The sequence below is a fragment of the Neoarius graeffei genome, chromosome 10, assembly GCF_027579695.1.
Source record: "Neoarius graeffei isolate fNeoGra1 chromosome 10, fNeoGra1.pri, whole genome shotgun sequence".
In the NCBI taxonomy this organism is placed as follows: Eukaryota; Metazoa; Chordata; class Actinopteri; order Siluriformes; family Ariidae; genus Neoarius; species Neoarius graeffei.
Window position 1 is genome coordinate 17,666,873 of NC_083578.1, and position 21,074 is coordinate 17,687,946.

Sequence of the window (21,074 nt, forward strand, 5' to 3'; positions counted from 1 at the left end):
TGCAGAACCGTCCTACGTTCTGAGCCTAAAATGTGCTACATTAAGGCACTAAAGTTTCCTATTTTTGGGGGATGAAGTGCCCTACAGGGCAGGTGTAAAATGCCCTAATGTCAAGGATGGGACATAGTCTACTGTCAGGGTTTGTGAAGTGCCCCACAGCCAGGGTGAGACATGCTCTCCTGTCGGTTTGTGAAGTGCCCCACACCCAGGGTGTGACATGCTCTACTGTCAGGGTTTGTGAAGTGCCCCACAGCCAGGGTGAGACACGCTCTACTGTCAGGGTTTGTGAAGTGCCCCACAGCCAGGGTGAGACACGCTCTACTGTCAGGGTTCGTGAAGTGCCCCACACCCAGGGTGCGACGTGTCCTACTCTTAGGGTGTAACATGCTCTACTGTCAGGGTTTGAAGTGCCCCACAGCCAGGGTGTGACATGCTCTACTGTCAGGGTTCGTGAAGTGCCCCACAGCCAGGGTTTATGAAATGCTCTACTGTCAGGGTTCGTGAAGTGCCCCACAGCCAGGGTTTATGAAATGCTCTACTGTCAGGGTTTGTGAAGTGCCCCACAGCCAGGGTGAGACATGCTCTCCTGTCAGGATTCGTGAAGTGCCCCACAGCCAGGGTGAGACATGCTCTACTGTCAGGGTTCGTGAAGTGCCCCACACCCAGGGTGCGACGTGTCCTACTCTTAGGGTGTGACATGCTCTACTGTCAGGGTTTGAAGTGCCCCACAGCCAGGGTGAGACGTGCTCTACTGTCAGGATTCGTGAAGTGCCCTACTCTCAGGGTATAAAGTTCCCTACAGTCAAGGTGTGACGTCCTACTGTTAGGGTGGGACGTCAAGTTACGTATAACCTAATCACCCTGTGTTCAGAGAGTGGACATCTACCTATGTTTAAGGGAAGCGTACCCTACGTTCTGGGCTGAAATGTCAAATTTGAGGCTCATATTTGCAGTGAAAAGAATTATGGCGGAAGGTGAACTGCCCTACTTCTGAGCTGGGGTGGTGTGCCCTATATTTGAGGGGTTGAGGGTCATACATTCGGTGTGTGAGTGTGAGATACCTGTCACTCTCAGATCAGTCACGTTGTTGGCCATTTTGAAGCCGTATGTCATGGCCTGGAAATCTTCCTGTGATATGTAAACGCAGCTGTTAATTCATACAAGGAGTCAAATGAACACCATCCAGAAAGCAGAATGAGTGAATGTCACTAAATCACCTCCTCAAACACAGCAGCCTTGTTGACTTTCTCACGAGCGATATCACAGACTTTGAGGGTGCCGAGAGCGAAGGCTTTGAGGGCAGGATCCTGGATGAGCTCAGGGTTGTGGACATACAGACATGTGAAGACCGTTTGAGCCAGAGAGTGACCTTCCAACCAAGTTATCTAACACGAGAGAGAGATCAAGTCTCAACATGTACATTATAGCATGTATTGTGCAAAAACTACCTAAACCAAACAGATATTTTTCTGTAAAGTTCAATTAAATCCGTATGCAAATACCGTAAGGTATTAATGAGTGTGACATTATGAAGTTTACGAACCAAGCAACAGAAGCATGTGTCAACAATGCCGATGAGCTCAGGCAAAGTCAGATCCTTCACTCGAATCGCTTCATCCTACCCACAGAAAAACAAACACAGGCATAAGGAATGAAAGAACAGCAGTCTCGGTGGAACTGCAGTTGTGTTTAGGAAAGATTATTAACGCTGGACCTTCACAGCCTGCTCGAAGTTAAGAACTTTCCGGTTCACTTGGTTCCCGATCATCCCAGCATCCATTTTTGGGTCCATCATCTCGATGGCAGACATTGCCTCGAAAAGGCCGAACCTGCGAATAAAACGAGCGTTCAGAAGCCTACTTCACAGAAGACAGTGTTTTTGAGTAATACTGAACCTCAATGGAATAAGATGTTACTGAGAGGCGTTACTCACAATTTGTCATGAAGCAATTCGCCGAGTTTAAGTTCTGTACAAGTGGAGAGAGAGAAAGAATAAAGTGTCAATGTTACTAGTTAGTACTTTACTGCTAAGATTTATCATCTTATGCAAAATCGCTGTACAGTGTAGCGTTGTATAGCAGAGTGTAGTATAGACAACTAGACCGGACAATTCCCCAGGGGAAATTGTGAGAGGATGCAGTGCGCGAAGCAATTCGGTCACACATGTTTGCTGGCCGTGAATGTGTGACCTGCAATGATGTTTCAATGCAATGATTGTGTGTGCTTGAGACAGCAGCCGTCATGAAGAAGAGCTATTCAAGAGTATAAACAAAGTGACTACAGGCGGAAATTAGCATGTACTGCTATAACCTGGGACAGACATCTGTCCTTACCACAAGGATAATGTTTAATTTGTGCACTGTCCCTTTTAAAAATAAAATAAACTCTAAAATCTAAGAAGAGTGTTTGTAGTTTGTATGTACGAACAGAAGTGTTCGTAATAAAGTGGGCGGCTAAGGTGAAGTGTCATGCCGACCGAGGCTGTTTTTTTTTTTCACAAAAAAAAGAAATTCACAAAATTCTTTCACAGTGAGCGCTAGAAGGGTCTCCTGAATAAACTGATGTCATTTTTTGTCTGTAGTGTTAAAAATGAGGACACTAGAGCAAGTTAAAAATGGGTGACTTTTCTGTCACGTTTATAATGGGTGTCAATGAGCTAAGACACACAAGGTCTTGAGTTTTCCGCTGTTTTTTACTAAGGAGAAGGCCTCGAACAATGACAAATAACTCGACAACGAAAGCAGCTATTCACAAAATTCTTTCACAGTGAGCGCTAGAAGGGTCTCCTGAATAAACTGATGTCATTTTTTGTCTGTAGTGTTAAACATGAGGACACTAGAGCGAGTTAAAAATGAGTGACTTTTCTGTCACGGTTATAATGGGTGTCAGTGAGGCGTCTCAGCTGCCCTCTTCTCAGTTGGAGGCTTGTCATTCAAAAACTGTAAATCCTATCGTTTAGGTAGACACATTGTGTGAATCAGGACAAGTTTTACTACTACTTTTGAGAAAATCATGTCTGTAGAATGAAATTTGTGGCTGAAAACAGAGTTTAAGCGAGAAAGTTTGAGCTTTTTTTTCAGCCTCTCTCCACTCTAAGCTAACGAGCTTCACTGGTGTGTAACGCAATAGACACCCATTCAAAAGCCGGATTTTCTCCCGGAACCCACATGGCGTTTGAGCCGGGACTGATCCGAAAGTGTAGAACCTAGCAGAAAAGTTGAATGCCAGATCCACAGAGGAGAAGTTTTCCTACGTTTTAGAGTTTGAATCATGTCTCTAGGTGAAAACATGCCAGAGCAGCGGACGTTTGAAAAACGTTGAAAAAGTGCTTTTTTTTTTTCAATTAATTCCATAGAAATGAATGGGGGTTTTTTCGACGATTTTTTCGCGACTATGTCGAAAAGCGCCCTGCTGCCAGCACCTTATTGGTAATGTACTATTTAACCAGGCATGAAAACGGGTCAGGGGTGAAAAAGGTGAGAAGGGTGCGCGAGTGGTGACGTGGGTTCTGGTGTTGTTTTATTTTGTTTGGGGGGTCCTCCCACAGAATAATTATTATAGCCTCCTTACTAAGTATACTGTATTGACATTTGCACAAGGACATACAGTGCAAATACAAATTCAAATACATGTAGTTATAGTGAAATTATGCCCTGGAAAAAAATGTGAGTAATAGAACGAAGAAAGTGGAGAACACACAAGGAATAGTGATCATTTTTTCCTTTTATTTGCCTGGACCACCAGTGTCTCCATGGCCCGTTTTCGCCGAGTTGCCACATGTTTCAGCCTTGCCTGCTTCTCTCCTTCAGCAGTCTGTTTCTTGGCCTGCTGAGCACTGCAAGTTGCTTGAGAGCCATACTTGCTCTGCTGCTGCTGCTTTTCCTCCTTGTTCACCCTCTGCTGGTGTTTATATGTGGCTGCTGCAGAGTTAATGTTCTTGCACAATGTTCTGTCCACTTCCCCAAACTTCACGTCCTCCCTTCTAAAGAGCTGCATAGCTGTCTTCCCCCTGGACATCAGCGTCTACTTGACCGTCTGTATTGCATTAAAGGTTTCCACATTCATGTTGCCACTCCTTTGATCAATTACATCATTCATCAGACTAAATGAGGACTCGACTCTAGGTCCATGAAAGATGGAGAGGCAACACTTAACCAGTGCACCCAGGGAGGGGTACTTGTCTGGTTTGTCGAAGACATGACCCCACCACTCCACGATGCTCTCTCCCTCCTTGAAGCTGGGGATGGTCAGGTCAACACTGAACCGCACAAGTTCCCTCTGGATATCCTGGTCTGCTGGCAAGAGGTGCCCCAGCATACCACTCAGCCTGCCAAGATATGGAAGTACCTGCAGCTTTCAGCTCTTTTTAAATCAAGGCTGAATACTTTCTTCTTTGCTGCTGTCTTTTATTAAATCAAATTTGAGACTTTTAATTTGATTTCTTTCAGCACGGACAGCACTACAAAATGGCGTCTCCACTATACAGCGCCCTATATAGTGAGTAGCGAGCAATTTCGGACACAGGGATTGTCAAAAGACACACGCGCCCTCTTTCGAATGCTGACGTAATCAAGCTGGAAGTTTTGTTTGTTTTGATAGCAATCAGGTAAGTTTGAAAAAAGTAGGAAATTCAGTCCGATGACTCAATCCAGCTTCCAGTGGTCTGGTCTGCCCTCTGACTGATGTGTGCACGCTGTGGCCAGCAGGAGAAGAGGCGCGAAATGATGATGCTTGCCCTTCGCAGTGAGATGTACTCGTCGCTATGGCATCAATATCAAAGCAGGAGGAGGCGCAAACCGGCACAAACTGTCTATGGGTGCGAAGCGACCTCCTTGCCCTTTGGGTCAATATCAACCCCCCCCCCCCCCCCCAATTTTTTTTTCTCATCGGATCTACACGATTCACGTAGGTCACCCATTTTGGTTTCAAAACGGCGAATTTCGCCGAAAGGTGAGGGATTTTCATGTATGTTAACCCATAGCTGGAACCCAGGCAGGTGCTACCCCTCTGGGTCAGAGCGGACCTAGGAGCAATGGTGATTAAGGGTTATCTCCACTTTCCCCAATACTCAAGTCCTCCTGGACCGGAGACTCCCCACCAGTTGCAGTTTAAAGTCATACCCAGGACTACTATTTAGAGTAGTGTAATATTAATCAAATATCCCGTGCACTGAGAGGCTCCGGTTGACATTATGGATTCTCTGAGGTGACTGGCTGCGCCCGTCAGAAAATAGTACTACGCCAGTCACTGCAAAGAATGAATATGGTGTGAGACTGTCATGGTATATCTTGGATATACCATGAACTGACATCACAGCTGTGGCTCCGCGAACATTTCCGTGTGTGTAGCTCTACGCATCATGATCATGCCTAGTGAGGCAGGCGATAGCATGGTACACTGTACATGCGCAGGCCGCGCCGACGTAAACAACAAACATGGCTGCCGCCGGTGAGTTTATGCTGAGATTCAATCTTAACATTTTTGGTTTGGAATGTTTTGATGAGGGATATAAATCTAATATACCATGCACTGAGAGGAACCAGGAATTATGGATTCTCTTCAGTGACTGGCGTAGTACTGTTTTCTGAGTGACACCAGTCATCAGTTCAACCTCTCAGTGCATGGTGTATTTGATTAGTATAGACGGGTAGGTTTGAAATGTCTCATCTCATCATCTCTAGCCGCTTTATCCTGTTCTACAGGGTCGCAGGCAAGCTGGAGCCTATCCCAGCTGACTACGGGCGAAAGGCGGGGTACACCCTGGACAAGTCGCCAGGTCATCACAGGGCTGACACATAGACACACACAACCATTCACACTCACATTCACACCTACGGTCAATTTAGAGTCACCAGTTAACCTAACCTGCATGTCTTTGGACTGTGGGGGAAACCGGAGCACCCGGAGGAAACCCACGGGGAGAACATGCAAACTCCACACAGAAAGGCCCTCGCCGGCCACGGGGCTCGAACCCGGACCTTCTTGCTGTGAGGCGACAGCGCTAACCACTACACCACCGTGCCGCCCCGGTTTGAAATGTGTCATTATAAATTTTCTGAAGAAGTAATTTAGATCACATGACTAAAGTGTTCCGGCGATTCAAGTGTCCAAATACATTGTTGTGGCCGCTGCACCCAAACAGCCCATTTAGATCTTGCGAAAAAGATGTGAATGGATGGATTCACTGGCCTTTTGTGAAGAAGACTAGACACCTCTATTAAAAAAAAAACCGTGCACAGGACATAAGCACAGCTTTCATGTTTACAAACTGCTACGCACTCTAACTAATATGCTTTCCATTATGTAATGTATCTTCTATTTGCGTGTTTCTCAGCACTCAGCGGAAAAAAAAAAAAGCTATTCTGGGAGAACTCTGTGTCCCTAGGGAGTCGGGCATATCACAGCCACTTCAGCCGCATCCAATATCAACACGCTGCTTAAACTCGCGTCGTGCTTTTATAAGGCTTCATCGAAGACACAGAACAAGGAGACTGAGTTTCCAATTAATGCAGATGTGAACCGATTCACTGCTTTGGACATATAAAATAGCAACCTGAACCTCCTTTTTGGGTTATTTATTCCACACCACCCCACACACACCTTTACAGGATTCTTTGAAGTCTTGAGTGATGTCCACCCAGTCTGCGTTGTTCCTCATCTTCTCTGGGATCCCGAGGCCCCAGGCTCCCTCGTCCTCCTCACATGACGATTTCATCACCATGGAGACAGCTGCAGACACAACACACCAAATTTCACATGAACCAAAAGAGACAAGAGTGCATGCATTCGATACTGCATAGCACATGAGAATCTGGCTACAGCAAGTCACTCAGGGTGGATTTTTTATTTTATTTAAATTTTTTTTTTTTTTACAGGAGACCAGAAGGTTTCTGATTCGATTTATTCACCAAAATAAATTATCGGATTACGCAGCATGAATATCGATAATACAAGGGGGGAGTTTAAGTGAGGTATAATACAGTTAAATGGCAGGAATAAAACCCCAAAAGGCTTGTTCTACCCCGAGAGACAAGAAAACGTAATCGTCAAATATCGCATTGGAAATGGAACATAAGACAGATAGCCTTTTATTATCCCACAAGGGGAAATTTACATTGTTACAGCAGCAAAATATATAAAGAGAAAAAGATAAGGCAGTGAAGGAGTAGTGCAAAAGTACTAAGAATATATTAGTGCTGTCAAAAATGTTGCGTTATTAACGCGTTAACTTGACTCAATTTTAACGGCGATAATTTTTTTATCCCGAGATTAACGCTCTGTGACATGATGCCACGCCCCGCACAGCCAGAGTCCTCTGCCCTCCCCCGAAGAGCCACAGTGCTTGGCTTAGGTTTCGTTTTCCCATCGGCGGCTCCAGCCCCACTTCGCAGTGGCTGTGATGAGACGTGTTATGCTCTGCAATAAAAAAAAAAAAACATTGGTACAACCAGTGTTCGAACTATGCCGATATTTTTGGGGGGTCCCTTTATTCCCTTGGGGGGGTGCTTGCGCTTGTCTCAGAGCGCGGCTCTCCATCGCGCGCTCACTTCGGATATGCAAATGCTTCCCGTTACACACGATTACTATGTCAATAAACATCATTTTGACAATATTTTAGAGACCCCCCAACATTTCCCAAGTCATGTTTTCAAGGGATCTCATGTCTGTTTCAGGGGATCTCGGATCCCCCGTGTACCCCCGTAGTTCGAACGGTGAGCAAGCCCATTCACTTTTTTATGCTGATAAGAGAATTACAATGGTTTTTCATGTGACAAAAATGTGCGATTAAATTGCAATTAATCACGAGTTAACTATGACAGTCGCGACATTAATCGTGATTAAATATTTTAATCGCTTGACAGCACTAATATATATAAAGAAAGAAATAAACTACAAATTTAGAGATTAAAAAAATTAACAAATTTGCATAAATTAAATGGTTTGCAGATATATAGTTAACATAAGTGTATTACAAAGGTGATATTGCACATGTATTATTACCAGTATTACCCAGATAGTACTGCACAAGTAAGTCAGTATATTGCACAAGAGCCATTTTAACCATGTGTAGCTCACAGTTTACTGTACAGTGCTGATGGTCAGTGCACACAGTATACGTTCAGAGGGGTTTCTATGGATGTAGAAGTGATCTGGACAGTATTGTTCACTATTGTGAGGAGTGCTTGGTGAGATGGTGGTGAACATAAATCAAAGCAGCATGTGGATGGATCAGACACTTTAATCATGTACAAAGACACATTGGATACATGTGCATCAATGAGAATAGGGATGAGTGTAGTGAAGATGCAAGGAGTAGATGTAAAGAAAGTTGGTGAATTCAAGTACCTGGGGTCAACTGTGCAGGAAAACGGGGGCTGCGATAGTGAGGTGAGAAAGAGAGTGCAGGCAGGGTGGAGCAGTTGGAGAAGGATTTCGGGAGTCATTTGTGATAGGAAAGTCCCAGCAAAAGTGAAAGGTGAGACCAGCTGTGATGAATGGATTGGAGACTGTACCCTTAACGAAGAGACAGGAGGCAAAGTTGGAGGTGGCGGAGTTGAGGATGTGAAGGTTTGCGATGGGAGGTTGGACAGGATAAGGAACGAGCACATGTGGAGAGCTTGGGAATTAAGCTAAGAGAGAGGAGACTGAGATGATAAGGGCACATCCTGAGAAGAGATGCAGAGCATGTTGAGGATGGAGCTGCCAGGCAAATGAAAACGAGGAAGGCCAAAGAGGAGATACATGGATGCGGTGAGAGGAGAGAGGATATGAAAGCGGCAGGTGTGGTAGAGAAAGATGCGGAAGACAGGGAGCAACGGAGACGAAAGATCCGCTGTAGCGACCCCTAATCGGGAGCAGCCAGAAGAAGAAGACAGACACATTGGACCGGTAAAATGGTTATCCATCTATCCTCGATGAACATCAGATTGTTTGATAATTTAGTGGTAAGAGGTTATTCTATGATGATTATTCGAGAAGGGTGCAAGTTCAGATCATAGAATTGACACAGGACCACGGTTGGCTCTCTAGATCTGCGTCAGGGCGGTTTACATTCACGGACCCTGCACTCAAACCCGAACCCCTGAAAGTATTTGAATAGTGACAGCAATAAAGCAAAGTATCCTTTAAATAGCTCAGGTCTGAAGCTGAAATCATCCAAATTTGGAAACATTGGAAAGTTCAGCGTGTGTGTGTGTGTGTGTGTGTGGTCTGACTTTCCCCAGAAAGGAAGCTGAAAACAAGACTGGCAAATGCCCTGAGACAGAGAGAGAGAGAGAAAACCTTAAGTCATAGTTCTCAGCACACAAAGCCCTGGGTATGATTCATGAATACAATCATGGAGCTTGGATCTATGCACCTGCTGTATTTGATCTGCTTTACGTGAAGTCATTCTAGGGAGGAGGAAGAATTTAAATTAAAAAAAAAAAAAGACACAGTGGCCCAACTCTAACTTACTACAGAAGGTAAGCAGAGAAATGAGAGAAACAATATCTATGGAGAGCTACATAATATTAATAATAATAATGATGATGATGATGATTGCTCTAAGATCATTTCTCATTAAAACATTACTTCTCATTTCATATCCATACACCACAGCAACAAGAGCTTCATTAAAAAAAAAAAAAGACTGAACCCTTCATAAATAATCCAACTTTAGGAAACGAAACGTCTTTTATTTTTATTCCAGCTCAGCTGATAGTCACTAACGTTAGCTCGAGCTAGCACGAGTGCTAACACCACTTCCAACCAAACGCCATGAATTACAAATACATCCTTCATTTCAGATATAAACACTAATTTCTAATTAACAATACCATTATTCAACACGTAAATTAAAAAAAAGAATAAATAAATATACCTTACGAATTTTGTCGTTTTAAGTTTTGTCGCTACCGCTCTCAACGCGTTCTACACGGCGCTTAAGAAAGCCGTCATTGCCGAACTGCATTATGGGGTTTGTAGTTGTACCTCATTCAAAATACGACAAACATAGACCTATCTCGCTTTGTTCGAAAATATATCTATTTATAAATACTTTACTGTTTATGACGACCAATTAACTGCTTTGGTGGAATGGAATAAATATTCAAACTCCGTTTTTATTATGCAAAGAAACCTTTGAATTGACTACACTTCCCAAAAGCCACTATCGGTCGGAGGCATGACACGGAAGTGTGGGGCGATTCGTAGATCTTTAGTGTATTTTTTCGGTGCAATTCTTCGGGTTGATGTGCTTTAGAGCTGCGTTTTAGGGCTGTCGTTTCAGGCTATCAATATGGATTGCTAGTAAATAAAAGCCTTTGCAACTCAGCGAGCAGGACAGAGAAAGGAGATGTTATTCGCTCTGATGGAGCGGTTTTTACACACGTTACAGGTTGGTCAGTGGTTTGTTATCTTTTCTGTAAGCACGTTGTTTATTGTGCACAGTTTGTTGGTTTTGTAGGGTTTTATGTGCTTAGCCGGTTAGCCAGTCGCTAGGGCAGGTGCAACTGACATCATACATACTGGACTGTATTAGGTTAGATTAGCTTTCTTAGCTGTTATTTATTTATTTTTTTAAATAAAAATAACGCCTAACTGGCAATCAGTATGAACAGGACAGCTGTCAATGAGCAGATTGGTTTAATGTCTTTTACTGGACAGTCTGAATGCAGTGTAGTTTTGTTTGAATTTGACCTACAGTGAGCTCCATAATGACAGTGCATGGGGAGAAAACATTAAGTGTAGTTTAAATAATAATAATAAACAAGGTTAGATATTCCTTATCATTTATTATACTACTCCTGTCTTTCAAGCATATGTTTAAAAAAATCAGTAAGGTTTCATGTTGCGGATTATTTGCTGTTGTTAACAAGATTTCTGTGGAACCAGCTGGCAGAAAAAAAAAAACACAGAAGTGACACTGGGGCTGATTTCTTTCCAGCCCAGACTGTACATCTGTACGTTCATACAGTAGATCCGGCAATCAAATAAACGAATCGCAGAAACTGGACTGGAGTGCGTTTCCCAAAAGCCTCTTAAGGTTAAGAGCGTCTTTAACTGCCTCTTAAGATCCAACCTTAAAGCTCATAGGCAACTGTTTTAATTTTATGCACATTTGAAACTTTTAATATGTTAAAAAAAACCTCTATAATTCTCTTCTGGTCCCCAGAAGTATTGTTAATAAGTAATAATGAAAATAAGTTAGCACGGATCGTGGTGAATTTCTGTTCGGCGATTTTCGTGACCATTCGGCGCGTGACGTCATTTAAGCCAAACAAACCGCTTGAGTTGAGTCCACTTCCGTTTACTTACATTGTCATTCTGCTTGAGTGCAGACGTGCGTTCAGGAATTTTCAAAGAAAAAGCCATCCCTTATTGTTGTGCAGTGAATTGCAACAATGGAACCGGTTCAGGAAGAAGTTTTTACCTTTTTCCGAGAGAGGAGAAGAGGCAGAGAGAGTGGATTGGCTTTTCTGGGAAGAGGAGACGAGGCAGAGCGAGAGGGTTGGCTTTTTCCGAAAGAGGAGAAGGGGCGGAGCAAGAGGGTTGGCTTTTTCCGAAAGAGAAGGGGCGGAGCAAGAGGGTTGGCTTTTTCCGAAATAGAAAAGACAGAGCGAGAGGGTTGGCTTTTTCCGAAAGAGAAGAAGAGGCGGAGCAAAATGGTTGGCTTTTTCCGAAAGAGGAGAAGAGGTGGAGCGAGATGGTTGGCTTTTTCCGAAAGAGGAGAAGAGGCAGAGCGAGAGGGTTGGCTTTTTCCGAAAGAGGAGAAGGGGCGGAGCAAGAGGGTTGGCTTTTTCTGAAATAGAAAAGGCAGAGCGAGAGGGTTGGCTTTTTCTGAAAGAGGAGAAGAGGCGGAGCGAGAGGGTTGGCTTTTTCCGAAAGAGGAGAAGAGGTGGAGCAAGAGGGTTGGCTTTTTCCGAAAAAGGAGGAGGCAGAGCGAGATGGTTGGCTTTTTTCGAAAAAGGAGAAGAGGCGGAGCGAGATGGTTGGCCTTTTTCGAAAAAGGAGAAGAGGCAGAGCGAGAGGGTTGGCTTTTTCCGAAAAAGGAGAAGAGGCGGAGCGAGAGGGTTGGCTTTTTCCGAAAAAGGAGAAGAGGTGGAGCGAGAGGGTTGGCTTTTTCCAAAAGAGGAGAAGAGGTGGAGCGAGAGGGTTGGCTTTTTCCAAAAGAGGAGAAGAGGCGGAGCCAGACGGTTGGCTTTTTCCAAAAGAGAAGAGGCGGAGCCAGAGGGTTGGCTTTTTCCGAAAGAGGAGAAGAGGTGGAGCGAGAGGGTTGGCTTTTTCCGAAAGAGGAGAAGAGGCGGAGCCAGACGGTTGGCTTTTTCCGAAAGAGGAGAAGAGGCGGAGCCAGAGGGTTGGCTTTTTCCGAAAGAGGAGAAGAGGTGGAGCGAGAGGGTTGGCTTTTTCCAAAAGAGGAGAAGAGGTGGAGCGAGAGGGTTGGCTTTTTCCAAAAGAGGAGAAGAGGCGGAGCCAGATGGTTGGCTTTTTCCAAAAGAGAAGAGGCGGAGCCAGAGGGTTGGCTTTTTCCGAAAGAGGAGAAGAGGTGGAGCGAGAGGGTTGGCTTTTTCCAAAAGAGGAGAAGAGGCGGAGCCAGACGGTTGGCTTTTTCCGAAAGAGGAGAAGAGGCGGAGCCAGAGGGTTGGCTTTTTCCGAAAGAGGAGAAGAGGTGGAGCGAGAGGGTTGGCTTTTTCCGAAAGAGGAGAAGAGGCGGAGCGAGAGGGTCGGCTTTTTCCGAAAGAGGAGAAGAGGCGGAGCGAGAGGGTCGGCTTTTTCCGAAAGAGGAGAAGAGGCAGAGCCAGAGGGTTGGCTTTTTCCGAAAGAGGAGAAGAGGCAGAGCGAGAGGGTTGGCTTTTTCCGAAAGAGGAGAAGGGGCGGAGCGAGAGGGTCGGCTTTTTCCGAAAGAGGAGAAGGGGCGGAGCGAGAGGGTCGGCTTTTTCCGAAATAGAAAAGGTGGAGCGAGAGGGTCGGCTTTTTCCGAAAGAGGAGAAGAGGCGGAGCCAGACGGTTGGCTTTTTCCGAAAGAGGAGAAGAGGCGGAGCCAGAGGGTCGGCTTTTTCCGAAAGAGAAGAGGCGGAGCCAGAGGGTCGGCTTTTTCCGAAAGAGGAGAAGAGGCGGAGCCAGAGGGTTGGCTTTTTCTGAAAGAGGAGAAGAGGCGGAGCCAGAGGGTAGGCTTTTTCCGAAAGAGGAGAAGAGGCGGAGCGAGTGGGTCGGCTTTTTCCGAAAGAGAAGAGGCGGAGCGAGAGGGTCGGCTTTTTCCGAAAGAGGAGAAGAGGCGGAGCGAGAGGGTTGGCTTTTTCCGAAAAAGAAGAGGTGGAGCGAGAGGGTTGGCTTTTTCTGAAAAAGGAGCCGAGGCAGAGAGAGTGGATTGTTTGCGTGAAGCCAGAGGGTTGTTTTTTTCCGGAACAGGAGACGAGGCAGAGAGAGCGGATTGTGCGCGTGAAACAAAATCAAGCAGTCAAAGAAGAAACGGACCACCAACGCTCAAGCAAAAAGGAGAAGATTGGAGGTAAACATTTTTACTTGTGCTTGCAATTGACAAGTCAAGCATCCTGAGGGATCCTGTACAATCATTGTGGAAATGAGACAAAGTGATATTTCCTCGCTTAGAGTCGGCTATAAATAGTATAATGCCGCGGATGGCAGGCTAATGTGGCCTACCGGCGCGCCGTCAAGTAATCGTTCCCTATATCCACTAGGGAGGGCGGTTTAATTCTTCAAAAGGGCTCTTATTTAGTATTACGACGAAAGTAAGAATTTATCATAACTACCAGGATAAATCGTTTGGGCGCGAGTTTTGTTGAGGTCCGGTGTCACCACAATCAGAGTTGGCCGAGTCGCTGTCCGATTCCGAGGCTGCACGGTCAAACCAGTGAGCCACATTCATCGATTGCTTCGCAGCAGCCATAGGTTCATACATGTATGGTTTCACCTCTCGATATTTAATTTGGAGAGTTCCTACTTCAAGATCACCATCACTTTCAGACATTTTACACAACCTCTTACGACCAAAGTCCGTACACGTGTGCTCGGTTCACAAGTAAACACAGAACTGTTCCCGGTCTGTTTGGCTTAAATGACGTCACAACGACGGTCCCCTGGCGGTGAAAGTGCGCATAAGTGAGATGTAAACAAACCTTCGGAAATTGGGCAAAACAGTATATTTTAACCGTTTGATTCAATTTTAGGGTGCAAATTCGATTGAATTCGCTTTTTGGGCCGTTCTTCTAGACAATAAAGTTGATATTCTATGTTTCACCTCTGACTGTTGCCTATGACCTTTAAAGCAGATACGCAGAACCTTTATTACCTCTGCCGAGGAGGTTATGTTTTCGGTAGTGTTTTGTTGGTTGGTTGGTTGGTTTGTTTGTTAGCAACATTACGGAAAAAGTAATGAACGGATTGCTCTGAAATTTTTCCCAGAGGTGTGACTGGGCACAAGTAACAATCTATTAAATTTTGGCGGTGATCCGGGGCACCTTCTGGATCCCAGAATTTTTTAAAGGATTCTTGGCGGAGGTCTGCACTTTCCGAGTGCTTTTCTAGTTTTTAAATACATTTCTGAGTGGATAGTATCTCCATCCATCCTTGACTCTTTTATGCTGCATAAATGGGAATAAAATTTTTTTATATTTTTGAGAGTTAAAATCAACCGCAAAGTTGGTATTTGAGCTGTCCCGCTGAGCCAGCCAGCCCGGAGTGTGTGACGTCACTGCATAATGACAGTGCATGGGAATAAAACATTAAGTGTAATTTAAATAATAATAATACTAAACAAGGTTATATATTCCTTATTATTTATTATACTACTCCTGTCTTTTAAAGGAACAGTCCACCGTACTTCCATAATGAAATATGTTCTTCTCTGAATTGAGACGAGCTGATCCGTACCTCTCCGAGCTTTGCGCGACCTCCCAGTCAGTCAGGTGCGCTGTCACTCATTGAGTCTTCTTCTTCTTCTTCTTCTTCTAAAATGACATTTTAACAGTCCCTCATTGGTGTATCTAGGGCATTTTAAAATTGACAGAGCCTATCCCTCATTGGTCAGGAAAATAACTACAGCTTTCTATTCTTTGCTCAGTAATCAGTGTTTGTTGGATAAAGCTCAAAAAAGCCATTGACGTTTTACTTTAAGGTTAATGTTCAAGTCTGTGTCTGCACTGTTCCGAAGTCACTGTGTATGCGTGTGTGCGCGCCTATCCCTATCACTCAGGTCAGGGGCTCCAGCTCAATGCCAACTACAGAGACAGCCTTCCTGACCAGCCTGTCCAGCCCAGCGTCTCTCTTCCTCGTGCTGCACACCACAGCATAAAAGAGAACACTGGTCATGTCATGACATGTCATGGCGCTGCCACTTCCTGTAGGGTGCATCAGTGTTCACTGCCCAGTCCAGTTTATTGTCCAGATGCAGCCCCAGTTAACCTCACTGCAGGTCTTTGGACTGTGGAGGAAACCCATGCAGAGAACATGCAAACTACACACAGAAAGGTTCTTCTTGCTGTGAGGCGACGGTGCTGACCACTACACCACCGTACCGCCCCTTTGAATCTGCCGCCAGGGTTCAATTTTTTTTTTTCCTCGTACATTGCGAGTACTTTGAGTTAATGTATGCAAAACATTATGAATATATTTCAGTATGTTATGGGTATCAAAATGTGACATTGATATCGCCATGTTTTAATCACGTTTAACTCCATTAGGCAAGTGATTATCTCATGTAGTGTCTTAAATGAGACGTATTGCTGCACCTGCAACATTGTGTGTATGTATGTGTGTGTACATTTAAGTTATTCCACAAAATCGAGTTTATTTCATCCTCGTTTGGTTCAGGAGCACACCCTGCTAGTTTCTTCTTTAGGGTTTATTTGGCGGTTGACAGACCAACTTAAAGGTGCATTACCGCCACCAACTGGGCTGGGGTGTGGAACAGGAGATATGGGGGATGCAAAAAAGTGTTCTTTTAGCTATTTCTGTTCTTTTAAATACTTGGTAACCATGATGTGTCTGACCTGATGCGCGCCGCCATTTTGTTTTTCTCTACTCACGGTATATGAGTTGATAGCCTAGTAGCAGAGTAGCCAATCGGAGTGCACGATTGCTCATATCCAGTGCATGTGGATAGAATAAGTAAGTTATTCCACTAAATCAAGTTCTACATGAGCTGATAGCTGATGAGGCACGTAGCAACGAGTTTGAGTTGAATAACTGTTTATTCTATTTTTATTCTTGATATATAAGCTTTTGGGGGGGGGGGGCTGTTTTTGAGTAGAGTTTTTCTTTCATCCTCGGTTGGTTCAATAACACGCTCCACCATTTTCTTCTGTAGGGTTTTTTGGCGGTTCGTAAACCAACTTAAAGGTGCATTACTGCCACCGACTGGGCTGGAGTGTGGAACAGGAGCTGGGGGGCTATATTATTTTAGCTATTTCTGTTTTTTTAAATACTTGATAAAGTATATACATGTATACATCTCCTCATATCCAGTGAATATGGAGATCTCATCTCATTATCGCTAGTCGCTTTATCCTGTTCTACAGGGTCGCAGGCAAGCTGGAGCCTATCCCAGCTGACTATGGCCGAAAGGCGGGGTACACCCTGGACAAGTCGCCAGGTCATCACAGGGCTGACACATAGACACAGACAACCATTCACACTCACATTCACACCTACGGTCAATTTAGAGTCACCAGTTAACCTAACCTGCATGTCTTTGGACTGTGGGGGAAACCGGAGCACCCGGAGGAAACCCACGCGGACACGGGGAGAACATGCAAACTCTGCACGGAAAGGCCCTCGCTGGCCACGGGGCTCAAACCCAGAACCTTCTTGCTGTGAGGCGACAGCGCTAACCACTACACCACCGAGCCGCCTGAATATGGAGATGTATATAAAAATTTCAAATTTATTTAGCTTATTATTTGCTCATTCTTCGTTCATTTAATTAAAAAAAAAACATGCTTGGAATAAAAAAGGTTATTATCCAAAAATGTAAAATAATTCCAATTATTAATTACCATGTTATCTATGTAATGCCTAATGGCGATACAATATATTAACACTTCTTCATATTTCATTGGTTTTTGGTTAAAAATGAACAGAATTAGAATTGGAATCAGAATTGGGTTTATTGGGCAAGTGTGTTGACCCACACAAGGAAGTTGGTTCTGGCAGTTGGTGTCTCTCCGGCGATACAGAAGGGAAAAAGTGTGACTGGATGAATGTATATGTAAGTTATGTATATGTAATCTAAGAAAAATGTATATATGTAATGTACAGTATGGACAACATAGAGATTACACACTATAATAATGTGCAATCTACAATAACTATATTATATACATGAGGAAGTTTGTGAACCCTTTTAGAATTTTCTATATTTCTGCATAAATATGACCTAAAACATTTATCAGATTTTCACACAAGTCCTAAAAGTAGATAAAGAGAACCCAGTTAAACAAATGAGACAAAAATATTATACTTGGTCATTTATTTAGTGAGGAAAATGATCCAATATTACATATCTGTGAGTGGCAGAAGTATGTGAACCTCTCGGATTAGCAGTTAATTTGAAGGTGAAATTAGAGTCAGGTGTTTTCAATCAATGGGATGACAATCAGGTGAGAGTGGGCACCCTGTTTCATTTAAAGAACAGGGATCTATCAAAGTCTGATCTTCACAGCATGTTTGTGGAAGTGTATCATGGCACGAACAAAGGAGATTTCTGAGGACCTCAGAAAAAGCGTTGTCGATGCTCATCAGGCTGGAAAAGGTGATAAAACCATCTCTAAAGAGTTTGGACTCCACCAATCCACAGTCAGACAGATTGTGTACAAATGGAGGAAATTCAAGACCATTGTTACCCTCCCCAGGAGTGGTCGACCAACAAAGATCACTCCAAGAGCAAGGCGTGTAATAGTCATCGAGGTCACAAAGGACCCCAGGGTAACTTCTAAGCAACTGAAGGCCTCTCTCACATTGGCTAATGTTCATGAGTCCACCATCAGGAGAACCCTGAACAACAGTGGTGTGCATGGCAGGGTTGTGAGGAGAAAGCCACTGCTCTCTAAAAAGAACATTGCTGCTCATCTGCAATTTGCTAAAGATCATGTGGACAAGCCAGAAGGCTATTGGAAAAATGTTTTGTGGACGGATGAGACCAAAATAGAACTTTTTGGTTTAAATGAGAAGCGTTATGTTTGGAGAAAGGAAAACACTGCATTCCAGCATAAGAACCTTATCCCATCTGTGAAACATGGTGGTGGTAGTATCATGGTTTGGGCCTGTTTTGCTGCATCTGGGCCAGGACGGCTTGCCATCATTGATGGAACAATGAATTCTGAATTATACCAGTGAATTCTAAATGAAAATGTCAGGACATCTGTCCATGAACTGACTCTCAAGAGAAGGTGGGTCATGCAGCAAGACAACGACCCTAAGCACACAAGTCGTTCTACCAAAGAATGGTTAAAGAAGAATAAAGTTAATGTTTTGGAATGGCCAAGTCAAAGTCCTGACCTTAACCCAATCGAAATGTTGTGGAAGGACCTGAAGCGAGCAGTTCATGTGAGGAAACCCACCAACATCCCAGAGTTGAAGCTGTTCTGTACGGAGGAATGGGCTAAAATTCCTCCAAGCCAGTGTGCAGGACTGATCAACAGTTACCGGAAATGTTTAGTTGCAGTTATTGCTGCACAAGGGGGTCACACCAGATACTGAAAGCAAAGGTTCACATACTTTTGCCACTCACAGATATGTAATATTGGGTCGTTTTCCTCAATAAATAAATGACCAAGTATAATATTTTTGTCTCATTTGTTGAACTGGGTTCTCTTTATCTACTTTTAGGACTTGTGTGAAAATCTGATGATGTTTTAGGTCATTTTTATGCAGAAATATAGAAAATTCTAAAGGGTTCACAAACTTTTTCAAGCACCACTGTACTGGCCAATAAAAGTAAAAAAAAAAAATACAAAGGAAAGAAGATGGAACTGTAAGTTTACTGGTTTGAAGGAAAGGGTTACAGCTTTTCTGCTTACTGTGGTTTGATATTAGGAGGAAATGTGGAATGATGCCAGTATGGCATTACGGAATTAGGAAGCATGAATGCAGCTGCTTGTGTGTGAGAGAGAGAGACACACACACAGACACTGTGTGTACCCCATCATTCTTTATGTCTTGGATGAGACGTTGTGATAAAATGCCTTCCTCAATGCTAATCATTTTATCGTCAAGACTTTTTTTGTTTGTTTGTTTTAAATAGACGTCGGATTTTAATCCTCCGATCTGATATCTGACTATGAACTGATCCTCTGATGGTGCATGACGCTTTGTTTTTGATTAGAAATGTTGTTCAGATTTGTGTAAATGTGTTAATTAGTGGCGATTGATTTGATTTAAAACAGTTTTCTCCAGTGTAATGCATGATGCCATGTGATACTTTCTATAAACATTGCATTCTGTGTTCATTGCTTAGGGACGTGTGTGAACTGCTTTACCTTTGTCTTTCAGTCTGTCTGACCTGAGTGAGGGGGCTGAGCAATGAATAAACCCAAAATGGCAACGGAGAAAGGGTTGGTGATTTTTCTTTCTCTCTCTCTCTCACACACACACACACGCACACACGTTTGTCTCACTATCTTTGTGAGGACCTTCCACTGACATAATTATTATTGCATTTAATTAATGCTGTGCCTGCATTTAAACCTAACCTTAACCTCAGTAATGAAAAGGAAACTTTTTGGCTCGTTTTTTATTTATTTATTTCAATTTTTTAAAAATGCACACAACAGCAATTTCCTTGTGCGGACCATCCAGATGTCCCCACAAGGTCAAAATTGTCAGATTTTACTATCCTTGTGGGGACATTTGGTCCTCAGTAGTATATGAACACATGCGTGCAAGCGCGCACACACGCATACACAGTGACTTCGGAACAGTGCAGACACAGACTTGAACATTAACCTTAAAGTAAAACGTCAATGGCTTTTTTGAGCTTTATCCAACAAACACTGATTACTGAGCAAAGAATAGAAAGCTGTAGTTATTTTCTTGACCAACCTGGAACATAAATGCAACGATTCAGTTCGTCTTGTGATTTATAACTTGGCTTTCATTCGTAGAACCTTCGAATCCTAACCCATTTGGATAATGTTTATCTTGAGAACACAACTCCTACTGGACCTTGTTTGTCAGTCATTTCGTAAAGGTGTGCATGTAAATGTTTTGGGTGTTTTTTTTTTCCTGAGCACAACTTCTTTTGATTTGACTATTGACAGCTTTTAGAATTTTTTTTTTTTTAAATAGTTTTATTTGTTTATTTATTATTAGCCACCATGCGGCGTCCGTCTGTCCGTCCACAATTCACGAAAATCGCTACTCCTCCCTGAGTTTTCAATGGATTTTGATTCTGTTTTTGTTTTGTTTGGAAGCTCTAATCAGTCTGCACAAAAATTACTCCCTAGTTTTGTGATTTCTCATTAACGAGTTGCTAATTAGGCCGGTTAAAGAACTTTGAGGAGAAATCGCTGCTCCTCCTTGAGTTTTCACTGGCTTTTGATTCTGATTGCTTTGTTTTGAAGATCAAATTGTTCTCACGAAGAACAACTTGGCTAATATAAACGAGTCTGGTTTCTCACAGTACGGCCGAGTGAGCTCCTGCGTCGCTGGCGCTCTGGTATTTTATTTAATGTTAAAATGATCTCTCATTTTTCTCGCTCCCTCTTTTTTGCTTTCTTTTCCTGGAAAAGCATGTTAATTTTGGGAGATTTTAGCTATGACAAACACCTGTCTGTCCTGGGAAGGGCGCTCACCTTCTGAAATCCACTCCTCTCACAATTTTTGGAGGAATTTCACCAAACTTGGCAAAAGGCATTGTTATATGTCGGTAGTACGTATATTGTAATTTCGTTCAATTCGGTCACATTTTACCAGACTTGTGGCCCTTGATTAACAACCTTGTACTTTCACAATTTCATGAAGGTGTGCTCGCCTTCTGACATCAACTCCTCTTACAATTTTTGGATGAATTTCTTGAAGCTTGGCTAAAGACCTTGTTATATGACGGTAATACGTATATCGCGATTTAATTTAATTTG

General features: G+C 43.4%; 2 protein-coding genes across 7 annotated transcripts in view; one reads left to right on the top strand and one right to left on the bottom strand.

Moving 5' to 3' along the window:
- naa35 (N-alpha-acetyltransferase 35, NatC auxiliary subunit) overlaps positions 1 to 9,945 on the bottom strand; it is a 28,583-nt gene extending 18,638 nt beyond the window's left edge. The window contains exons 1-7 of one of the 2 annotated variants that reach the window (XM_060931394.1): positions 9,863 to 9,945; positions 6,601 to 6,729; positions 1,934 to 1,967; positions 1,715 to 1,829; positions 1,544 to 1,618; positions 1,218 to 1,385; positions 1,062 to 1,128 (exon numbers count right to left, since the gene is read on the bottom strand). In XM_060931394.1, coding sequence (XP_060787377.1) covers positions 1,062 to 1,128; positions 1,218 to 1,385; positions 1,544 to 1,618; positions 1,715 to 1,829; positions 1,934 to 1,967; positions 6,601 to 6,721 — 580 coding nt within the window. In that variant the 5' untranslated portion in view covers positions 6,722 to 6,729; positions 9,863 to 9,945. The remainder of the gene's footprint in view (positions 1 to 1,061; positions 1,129 to 1,217; positions 1,386 to 1,543; positions 1,619 to 1,714; positions 1,830 to 1,933; positions 1,968 to 6,600; positions 6,730 to 9,862) is intronic. The other variant, XM_060931395.1, reaches the window with a different exon arrangement.
- Positions 9,946 to 10,233: 288 nt separating this feature from the next.
- Positions 10,234 to 21,074, top strand: part of agtpbp1 (ATP/GTP binding carboxypeptidase 1) — a 91,078-nt gene continuing 80,237 nt past the window's right edge. For all 5 annotated transcript variants that reach the window (XM_060931400.1, XM_060931404.1, XM_060931403.1 and 2 more), the window contains exons 1-2: positions 10,234 to 10,378; positions 19,489 to 19,550. In XM_060931400.1, coding sequence (XP_060787383.1) covers positions 19,519 to 19,550 — 32 coding nt within the window. In that variant the 5' untranslated portion in view covers positions 10,234 to 10,378; positions 19,489 to 19,518. The remainder of the gene's footprint in view (positions 10,379 to 19,488; positions 19,551 to 21,074) is intronic.